The sequence below is a fragment of the Microtus pennsylvanicus genome, chromosome 11 (genome assembly GCF_037038515.1).
Source record: "Microtus pennsylvanicus isolate mMicPen1 chromosome 11, mMicPen1.hap1, whole genome shotgun sequence".
NCBI classification, from domain to species: Eukaryota; Metazoa; Chordata; class Mammalia; order Rodentia; family Cricetidae; genus Microtus; species Microtus pennsylvanicus.
In genome coordinates, this window is record NC_134589.1 from 69,550,238 (window position 1) to 69,561,214 (window position 10,977).

Below are 10,977 nucleotides of genomic sequence, written 5' to 3' on the forward strand. Positions count from 1 at the left end.
TTCTGGAGTGAGTTGGAGTTGGAGGTCTTGGGTGGCCTGGCCGTTTACTGACTCTAGTCTCCCCCGCCCATCCCCCAGCTCTATGACTGTTTCTGTTTCCTTTTCCGAGAAATGGAAGCAAGGATCCAGTTGGGCATGGGGTCACACAAGGACAGTGGCCTGTGTGGTTTATTCTGTTTGAGGCTAGGTCTCACCCTGTAGCCCAGGCTAGCCTCAGACCCATGGCAATCCTCCTGCCTCACCCTCCCTAGTGCTAGAATTAGAGGGATATGAGGCCCCTTACTTAGCCCATTGCAGGTTCATTGTCACCTTTGTCCCCAGAAGCAGTTCAGCTCTGTGTCCCCAGAGTGGGTTCCCAAGAGGAGCGAGACCTGGAGCTCCGGCATGGGTGTCTTTACTGGCTGTTCAGCCGCAGGCCTGGACGTTGGCAGGTGCTGTGTGGATGGGCACGGCCGCTGCTTCCTCCGGAGTTACTCATGGCTGACAGAAAAATTGCAGTAGTGGACATCAGCCCTGCAAATGCCAGCTCATGTCCCCTAGCAACCACACTGGCTGTCAGGCCCTGCAGGGGTGCGATTGTGGTTCTGGCTACACGAGTTCTTCCAGAGGCTGAACGGACCTTGTGTGGGAGCCAGGAGGGTGGCAGGGGCCCTCAGGAGCCTGTGGGAGCCCCTCCCCTGTTGCCCTCTGAGGGATGGAGAGGACCAGTGGGAGGTGGATCCTGCCATTTTTGGACCCTGCCATTTTCCTCCTTGTCAGTCCCTAGATTGGGGTCTCTTGCCAAAATCCTGAGCAGCACTTGGCTGGTGGACAGTCACTCCATTCTCTACCTCTGTCACCACTCCATCCTCTGGCCCTTTGTCTTCATTCAGCCTTCTCTAAGGACACCAGTCAATTGACGAAAGGGCCCACCCTGACCCCGGATGACTTCATTTTAGCTAATTTTATCTTCTCAGCCCTCACGTCCCATTCTGAGGTTCCCAGCAGGAAATCTTGGTGAAGTCAACCCATATAGAGGCCCTGGAAGGTGTAAGTCCGCCAGGAAGTGGTCTGATTTGCATTTCAAGAGCATTGCTGAGGGATGGCTTTACTGTCCCTGTGAAAGGCTGGGGGATGGGCAGGACCAGGCTGTGAAGGGAGATGGTGTCAGTCACCAGGACAGACTGATGTAAACATACTGATGGGTCAGTTGTGGGTGGAGGCGAGACCGAGTCATGGGCCCAATAGAGTACCCCCAGAGCCTGCTCCCCACCCCTACCCCCTGCTGGTTGGCTTTGCCCCCCCCCATGACACTGTCACCACAAGGCCTAGCTAGGCCTCCTGCTGAGGTTAGCTGTCCCTTTATCCAGGAAGCCTTGCCACCCTCTAGTCCTGGGTCAGGGAGCTCCTCTGCTCTGGAAAGAGAGAACCTGACCTTGTTGCTTTCTACAAATTCCTCCCAAACAATAGGCACAGAACCAGGCTGGTGTGCAGAATTCTGGAGAGGAGGCTGGTTGGAAGGTGGGCCATGGTAGGAGGGTCCAAGGCTGGCACCAAGTGGTCAAAGTCGAGGGCTGTCCCTTGAGGAAGGGACTGAACATGGGAATTGGTAAAACTGGGGTCAGTGATGGGTGTACCGTGGTGGCCTGGTGTTCACAGTGCAGATTGGGAGTACACACATGGAAAATCCCAGGAGAGTCTGTACTGAATCCATCCTATTGATGCTTGTAGGCTGATATTTGATCTTCTAGAATCTTTTTCACAACTAGTCTCAGAAAAGAAAGGGGGGAAGCCGTACCCAACAGAGATCTGGCCATGCTCCCTTGAACTAGGAGGAGTTCATGCTAAGAAGGAGGAGTTTGAATTAAAGGCCACCTCAGGCAGCTTAAGGACAGAGAGACTTAACTAAGTCAGACCTGAAGACCAACGTGGGACTAGATGGAGGAAGACCTCGGTGGAAATAGGATTCAGGCTGAACAGCTGTGATCAAAAACAGCTGTCCCTGTTTCTGGAAAGCTCCATATGAACCCAAAGGAAATGCCAGACCAAGGGAGTGTCTCAAGGGCTGATTCCTGGCCTCAGCACCTGAAAAGTGTGTGAGAAAACAGGGGGGGGGGCACTGACAGGTTGACCTTAGATGCTTCCAGATAGCCTGAAGAATGTGTCCCTGTCCTGTCGACTTCAGAGCCTGCTGTAGGGACTCTCTCGGCCGGCCTGAGAAAGTTAAGAGGTTGTAAGAGGTTGCTGTCCTTTATAAAGTAAAACATCGTGTCTCTGTGGATACATGAGCATTGGTGGAAGTGGCAGGGGCCTGGCTCAGGTCCTGGTGTAGCAAGTAGACTTGGGAAAGCTATTCTGCCAGATTATGCTCATTTGAAAGTACAGTGCCTCTGGTACCTTGGGGCGGGTGCTGGGATTTACAGTGATGCTTGTCTCTGAGGAGTTGCTTTGCTGGGAAAGGTATGTGATGGAGAGACCAGATACTCCCTGCACACTCAGGGTGTGGTAGTGAATTCTCAAATGTCTTGGGCAGACGGGAAGTAGCAGCCGTGGCCCACATCCGGAAACACTGCTTTCTCCAGCAACGAGGCTCCTTGGGATGGCCTGTCTGAGATGGTGAGAAACCTCTCTTCCGTCTCCTCAGGTTAGGAACCTGTGCTACATGGTGACAAGGCGCGAGAGAACAAAGCATACCATCTGCAAGCTCCAGGAGCAGATATTCCACCTGCAGATGAAGCTTATGGAGCAAGACCTGTGTCGAGGTAGGTGCTGCACCTTCCCTCCTCCATTGCAGTCATCAGACCCATAGGGAACCTGTCAAGGCCCTGGTTGTGTGAGTAGGCAAGGAGCCAGAGTTGGAGCTGTGACTTTCAAGCTTCCCTCCGGCACCACTGGCTCCCTGGGACAGCCCAGTTCTATCAACAGTGGCTTTGCTTGCATAAGGACAGGTGCAGATCCACAGTTTTCCTGGCTCTGCTGGACTCAAGATAGGCAGGAGCTGGCCAACTTCCCTGAATCCTGGCGTGCCTGGGGGGGTCAGTCCACAGGGAGGCAGCTGCGCAGAGATGAGGCCGTGCATTTCTTCTCTCTGGTTTTGCGTGATGAGATTGCGGCTCCAATCAGCTGTATTTTCTTTGTCCTCTTTCGTTCTCTGGGTATAACATTCATTTATCCAAATCTAGAAATCGGGGGCAAAGGTCTTGATGTTGATTGCATTGGTTAGTTATGGACTCTGGACACGTTAAGGAAGACATGCTTAGCACCCCACGTACACATGCCATCACACGCAAATGTTGAACATGTGCAGCAGAAATGACCGGGTAGACAGCTTTGGAGACGTGGACTGCCCCTGCCCACTCAGCCTGTGGGTCATTCTGGGACTTGAGTGGAAGAGGAGGAGAGCTGCTGGGTGCCATTAGAGGGAATGCTGCCCCCTTCTCTGCCAGTAGCTGAGTTGTTCCCTTTAGCCTTTGGGGCTACCAGCATTCGTGGAAGCCAGGTAGGTGATGGAACATACCTGTGAACCCAGTGCGCAAGAGGTTGAAACCAGAGGATTTTGAGTTCAGGGTTAGCCTGGGCTACATACTGAGCTCCTTTCTTAGAAAGAAAGAAAGAAAGAAAGAAAGAAAGAAAGAAAGAAAGAAAGAAAGAAAGAAAGAAAGAAAGAAAATTCAAATTACAAAGAAAAAAAAGTTGGAGAGATAGATGACTCAGGGATTAAGAGCACTGGCTGTTCTTCCAGAAGATGTGGACTCAATTGCTGGCTCACAACTGTCTGTACCTCCAGTTCCAGGGCATCCAGCACCCTCTTCTGGTCTCTGAGTGGCTGGGCGCATAGCTTACTTGATAGGGCCCTTGCCTAACATGCATGAAGTCCTGGGTTTGATCCTCAGCACTGCATAGAACCAGATGTTTGTTCTGGCGCACATCTGTAATCCTAGCACTAGGGAAGTAGAGGCCAAAGGATCAGGAGTTTCAGGTCATCCACAACCACGTAGTAAGTTCAAGACCATCCCTGACTATATAAGAACCATTTTCTTTGTTGCTTGTTTTATGAGACAGGGTTTCTCTGTATAGCCCTGGCTATCTGTCGACCAGGCAGGCGTTGAATTCAAGAGATTCTTCTGCCTCTGCCTCCTGAGGGCTGGAGGCATGCGCAGCTGCCTGGCTAAGAACCATTTTCTTACCTATATTTATTATGTGTGTGAATGTTTTGGCTGCATATCTGTACATGCCCTGCCTGTATCCCTGGTGCCTATGGATGTTAAAGGGGGTGTCAGATCTCCTGGGACTAGAGCTAAAGATGGTCATGAGCCACCTATGAGTGCTGGGAATTAAACCCAGCATAATCAAAGGAAAAAAGGAAGGAAATTACTGTGGCGTTTTACAGAGGTCAGAGCAGGTCATGGGCTTGCAGAATCGTCTGCTCTGTAGCCTCCAGACCTTTCTAGCCTGCTTACAGTTTGCTCTCTGGAGCGAGAAAGTAAAGTGTCCTAGGATGCGCGGTCAGTGGCGATTTGGGGACGGAGGTATTGAGGGACACACTAGTGTCCCAGGATGCGCGGTCAGTGGCGGTTTGGGGACGGAGGTATTGAGGGGGACACTAGTGTCCCAGGATGTGCGGTCAGTGGCGGTTCGGGGACAGGTATTGAGGAGGACACCACAGCACTTGGAGGAGGCCACACATGTCTTCCTGAGAACTCCCAAAGCCCGTACAAAGTCCTTGTGTTCAAGGAAGTTAAGATTAGCAAGGAGTAGCGCCTTGGAGCACAGAATCCTACACGCCGGAGTGTCTGCACCCCAACCTAAGGTCTAGAGATGCTGTAGCTCCTTGTCCTGGGTAGGAGAAAGCACCATTGTTCGGTGCAGTGCCTCTTCAAAGGAGACTGCTTTACCCCTGATTGAAATGGATGAACCTAGGGGAGGGATGATGCCTAGAGGAGGCTGTGGGGACCAGGGTGAAACATGGGAGGTCTCATGCCTGGGGACCGTGTAACAGGCAAGGAAACTGGGGTCCAGCTAAAGGCTTTCAGGGTGAGAACATCTCAGGACACGACTTGCACCCATTTAAAACAGTGTTCAGGAAATGCTTCTGCTGAGGAACTGGGGACCTTCTTTTGTAGACCAAGGGGACGCGAGTGCCAGATACAAAACTGGAACCTCCGTGTCACCACAGAAGCAGGTTAAGAGGCGTTTGGCTGTGGTGTCAGCCCCGAAACTAAGCCTCTTAGCCCCAGGTGATGCTCTTCTGCCCTGTGTCCAGCTCCTGGTCCTACCCTGTCCATAGAACATCCAGTCACTGTTGTCACCCACAGGACTCAGCAAGGACTGTCCATTTCGTAGATCATACTAAAGTCCAAGCCAAGGCCTTCCTAGAGCCGTGGGCAGTTCTCCTCCAGCTCTGCCTGTGTCTGACACCCTGACTGTAACCTTGGTGTCCAGGAGGATAGACACAATTGATGGAGGGCCACTGGGCTGCCTCTCAAGTTTAACTCTCTTTCTCTAACCTAGAGCCTCCTGGGAGGCGAACAAAGGGCAAGAGGAGTGACTCGAAGAGGAAAGGCCGCGAGGGTCCCAAGGGCAGCAGCCCCGAGAAGAAAGAGAAAATAAAGGCTGGGCCTGAATCTGTCCTGGGGCAGCTGGGTAAGTGAGGGGCCCTTGTGAGCTGGCATGCACCGGCTCTTTCAGCTTCACCCCATAGGAGGCCAGCGGCGTGAAGCAGAGTTGGCCGCCTCAGAAGAGCCACTTAGACCGGTGCCCACACCATTGCAGCCTCCCTTCACCTGAGATCCCAAGACTTCTAGCTGGATGGAGACAGTTCTGTCAGCTCAGGAGCTGCCCTGGCCAGAATGCTGGATCCTCCCAGAGGTCCCTAGAAATCAGCCCAGTGGTGGGAGGGGAAGACCCCAAGAAGTCTGTCCCTCCCTGTTCCACCCTTCCGGAGTTTCCACCTCCACCCCCCCCCCACACACACACGGGCTGTTTGCTCAACCCCAGTCAACCCTTCTTGAGCCACCCAGAGACCAAGAGAAGTGACAGCAGACCCCCTAGTCCCTGTCACAATAGACCAAAGCTGAAACTGCTCCTGGCCACCCTGTCTCAGGGAGACATCTCTGACAGGTGCTTTCCTCCAAGCAGCTGGAGGAACAGCCTATAAAGACGCAGTGCCCCCTGGTGGCCTCTCTGTTCTTCCCACTTTGAAATTCTTAGCCATTGAGCAAGGAACTCACTATTTCCCTTCCTCTCCGCTCTGCTACACAATTTGCAAAGCCAGTCCTCGGGTTGGTCACCCTGGCGTTCAGGGACAGTGTCTGGCCCCGCTCTTCGGTGGCCTTGGTGGGAGGGATAGACAGAACCAGGTGTCTTGCCTGGGTGGGTTGGTTGTCTTGGGCTACCCGAAAGCGTGATACACACCTGCTTTTGTTCTCACACCCGTCAGGTCTTTCCACCTCGTTCCCCATCGACGGCACTTTCTTCAATAGCTGGTTGGCACAGTCGGTGCACATCACGGCGGAAGACATGGCCATGAGCGAGTGGTCTTTGAACAGTGGGCACCGGGAGGATCCCGCTCCGGGTCTGCTCTCCGAGGAATTGCTGCAGGATGAGGAGACGCTACTCAGCTTCATGAGGGACCCCTCACTGCGGCCTGGTGACCCTGCCAGGAAGGCCCGAGGCCGCACTCGCCTGCCTGCCAAAAAGAAACCACCCCCGCTTCAGGATGGGCCCAGCGCACGGACCACTCCAGACAAGCCACCCAAGAAGCCCTGGGCGCAGGATGCTGGCAGTGGCAAGGGCACGCAAGGACCACCCGCCAGAAAGCCACCACGGAGGACCTCTTCTCATTTGCCGTCCAGCCCTCCAGCTGGGGACTGTCCTGTCCCAGCAGCACTGGAAAGCCCCCCACCGCTGGCCTCCGAGACCCTGGACGAGACAGCCCTCGTGGCTTCCGACTTGAATGTCCAAGTGCCTGGCCCTACAGTGAGCCCCAAGCCCTTGGGCAGGCTCCGGCCACCCCGAGAGATCAAGGTCAGTCGGAAACCTCCAAGCACTAGGTCTGACGCTGGGACGGGACTGTCATCTGCTGTGACCGAGAGGCCAAAGGTCAGCCTGCACTTCGACACCGAGGCTGACGGCTACTTCTCTGACGAGGAGATGAGCGACTCTGATTTAGAGGCAGGAGCAGAGGAGGTGGTTCGCATGGGGGTACTGGCCTCCTAACTCACCGGGGCCCTGCCCTGGTCCCCCCACAGGGTCTCAGCCCAATCACAACTGCCATTTCCAACTGCTGAGTGTCCCAGACCCACCACTCTGTCGTGGTTTTATTTTTAATATAGAGAGAGTTCTGAATTCCACTCCGTTGTCTTTCCTCTGTGCTGGCCTAGGACATTAGGATTCCTCCCGTGGCCCTGGCCAGGGGCTATGCCAGGTTCTATGTGCCACCCTGTCCCAGCCCATGCAACATCGCTGGGCTTCTGGCTTGATGTAGACAAGGTGAGGGAGAGCTCAGGGCTCCTGCCCACTGCCACTGGGTGACACAGACTGTCGTTTGGGCATTATTTCATGGCAGATGGGCCATTCCAGGGCCTGCCCCACCTTGTCCCCCCTGCAGATTGCACTGGGGTCTGTTTTGGGTGTGGGGGAGGTGTCCTGCTGCACTCCACTGATCCCTAAGGAAGAATAAGGGGTGACACCCAGTCTCTTCACTGTCACAAGCACAACGAGTTTCTATGAGAAAGCACTGAAGGGGTGCAGGGGGCCCGCTGGCTCCCAAATAGCCCACAACATCTGAGGCCCGCCCGCCCACCCGCAACCCCCCTCCCCTCCCTTGCTGCTCTGTCCCTGCCAGTGCCCAGCCCAAGCAGCTCTGGGAAGTGGTTCCCAGAATCCTTCCTGAGCTGTGCTTTTACTCAGGGGACTCCCCAAACAGCCAACCACCCGTCCAAGGGTGGAAGGCTCCAAGGGAGGGCCAGTGCCCAGCCTGGGGCTTGGGGCTCAGATCAGCCCACTGCAGAGAATCACTCTGGGGCTTCAACTTCCTTTCTTCCTTTGGGGCCAGTCTCGGCCACCGTCTGCCCTCTCCACATGGAGCTGGCCAGACCAGACCGTTTGCCTTTTGAAGTTTCCTAGTCCTGCTAAGAGATGAGCTTCCTCTTCGGTTTCCTTCTGGAAACATCCTTCCAACAAGTGTAGTGGGATCCCGGGGCCCAGGGCAGGCCACTGTTGGCCTGCTGGGGCTGGTTGAAGTATTGCTGGATCTTCCTGTGTCCCTTTGTCCCTTGGCGCCTTAACCCCCTTTTCCCTCCCTGACGTACCCTCTTCCCTACCCCTCTTCAATCCCTCCTCCTCCAAGTCCCCAGGTAGTTCTGAAGAGTTTTGATGGAGTGGCCCCAGGGTGATAGCTCAGGGAACAAAGGAATTCCGTGAAAACATTTGAATTTTTTTCTTTTACGAATTACTCTTGGGTCACTTCCACCACTGGTAAAGCCAGAACTTCTCCAACCAGAACCTTGCAAAAGTCCAGTGAACCAGTCGAATCATCCTGAGAATGCCAAAGAATATTTTGACCATAATACACAGCACAGCCCGGACCTGACAACTGTCGACTTGAACTTCCGTTTCAAAGGAGTTGGTTAGCAACAGAGTTCTGAGACTTGGTTATTGCACACACCTACAGAAAAGGGCCCAAGGCCTCGGAGGAGGAGACTGCTGCCTGCCACCGCTGCTGCTGTTGATTTATGGTCCCTGGGCTGGGCCGCTGTGAGTGTGGTCCTAAACTCTGAGGACTCCCCCCTTTGGGGAGGGAGAACCCTGACTGCGAATCCAGCGTGGTTCCCCCATCGCCACCGCACAGATACACAAAGAGCAAATACACGGGACCTTCACCCACCTCGACTCCAAAACTATCAAGGTACGACGGTGAGTTTGAGCAAAATCAGAAACAAAGATAATGACTTCAGTTTGGTGGATTGGACAAACATGTCTGATTCCAATGGACTCCGAGGGCATGGGGTGGACTCCAAGGATACTGGGCCTCGGGATGGCATCGGCTACCACCTAGACTTAGTCTGCCTGCCCATCTTGGTAGTAGTGACTATGCAGTGTTGGCGTCAGCACCCCACCCCAGTCTCTTGTTTACTGCCTTTGAACAGACCTTCCTTAACCCTGTGCTTTGAGTCACTTTGGGTCGCAACCTCGTCTGCTGGATTGCCTGGTGGTCTGACCTTTGGGACGCAAAGGGCATGGGGTCTTAAAGAACAACCAAACACTGTAGGGCGAGGGAGGGCACAGCCCTGACCACTCTGTTCCACCCCAGGGCAGGGGCTGGGCGCTGCTGGTAGACATTAGTGATGAGTGGGGTAAATCTGACCCCTTTTCCTGGGCCTCTGGCACTCTTTCCCCGGGGCCAGGGCTGAGCAGGCAAGAGAGGCGCTTCAGAGAGCCTCTTTATTTTGACCTCTGGGTTCTGGGCCTCTTGGCAGTTGGCACCTGCTTTGGACATGATCCTTCCACTAGGTCCTGCCTGCCACGAAGCCCAGTTGTCTGTTACTATGGCTGGCGAGAGGGCCCCTTCACTAGACCAAGCCCTAAGGCAGTCTTCCTCAGGCAGCTGTCTCCACCTTTGAGATAAGGTTTTTGAGACAGGGAGGTAAGAATGCCCCATTAGCCTCTCTCTCCCCTTAGCTCTTCCCAGGCCACTGTCCATGGTGTAGATGGCTTTGCCACACTACGACCAAGGCACCATTTTCAGGCCAGAGGCAGTTCCCTTGCCCGCATCCACTACCCCTCCTTAGGGAGGCAGAAAAGGCTCTTTAACTCATTCTGGCTATTGTCCCCTTCCCACCAGCCCTGGCTGCCTTTCACCTCATTCCCTCTCGCCACAGGACACAGGCTAACATGTAAGGAAAGTATTTTTTATGTATCATTAGGTGTGTTTTGAAACAAGTAAAGAAAAAGACAGGATGCTCATTTACTTTATTAAATGGGCTCTGACTTTGTACATGGTGTGAGAATCTGCAATGGAAGGGCCACAGGTTCATTGGAGAAACCAGCCACCCAGGTTCCTGGGCATCAGTGTTGGACTCTGAGTGAGTGAGTAAGTGTGCGAGCGTGCGTGCGTGTGTGTGTGTGTGTGTGTGTGTGTGTGTGAACAGCAGAGCACTGTGCACATACGTGAGCATGCGCGGACACCCTGTGGGACTTGCTAGGGTTTCTAAAGAGTCAACTGTCTGATTCTACAGGAACCTCGGCAGCAGGTTAGACAGGGTTTCCCCGCCATTGCCACATATGGCCAACCTGTGCTCCCGCCTGAAGCTCCGCAGAACAATATGTGATCTCTGTAGTAAGGTCCTTGAGGCTACTCTCCTGCGCCCTTGGCCTAGCTGGCCACATTGGCCAAAGAGCCAGAGGTGTTGGAGTCGGGGACTTTTGGTTGTTCTTTAAGGCCCTTCCTGCCGCCTTCCCTCGCGGACACAGACTTGTGCTCCATCCAAATCATTTGGGGGTGGCGGTGGGGAGGGTGATATGAATGTCACAGGAGGAGACACCTTCTGTCTTTGTTTCAAAGAAAGTGATGTGCCATTTGTTAATATACAAGAGAAATATTGAAAATATATTGAAAAGAGCAATTTTAAATTATTTTTGGCTTATGTTGCAATATTTATTTTCTTGTATTAGAGAAGATTCCTTTGTAGAGAAAAATGTATTTTTCATTACCGCAAAGACCTATTTCTCCTTTTTGTACATTGTCCTTGTTCGCAACCCTTAACGAGCAATAGAATGTCCGGTCACCCGCGCGTGGCCAGTGCCCACTGTGCCCTGCATGATTGTGCTGCTGCTGCTGCTCCTGCTGCTGCTGCATAGTTTCCGGCCCTGTCCTGTCCTGCTCACTCACTGGGGCTTCTGGATTGCGGCCCCCACCAGGGTCTATGTCTAAGGAGCCCACTGCACTCCTTGTGTGTTGGCGAATTCAGTTAATAAAGCAATGTTTTCTGTGCTGGC

The 10,977-nt window shown here is 53.7% G+C and overlaps 1 protein-coding gene across 3 annotated transcripts in view; it reads left to right on the forward strand.

Annotated features, from left to right (window-relative positions):
- The window catches only part of Jade2 (jade family PHD finger 2), a 50,161-nt gene extending 39,184 nt beyond the window's left edge, over window positions 1-10,977 (forward strand). For all 3 annotated transcript variants that reach the window (XM_075992703.1, XM_075992702.1, XM_075992704.1), the window contains exons 10-12: window positions 2,624-2,741; window positions 5,491-5,622; window positions 6,419-10,977. In XM_075992703.1, coding sequence (XP_075848818.1) covers window positions 2,624-2,741; window positions 5,491-5,622; window positions 6,419-7,197 — 1,029 coding nt within the window. In that variant the 3' untranslated portion in view covers window positions 7,198-10,977. The remainder of the gene's footprint in view (window positions 1-2,623; window positions 2,742-5,490; window positions 5,623-6,418) is intronic.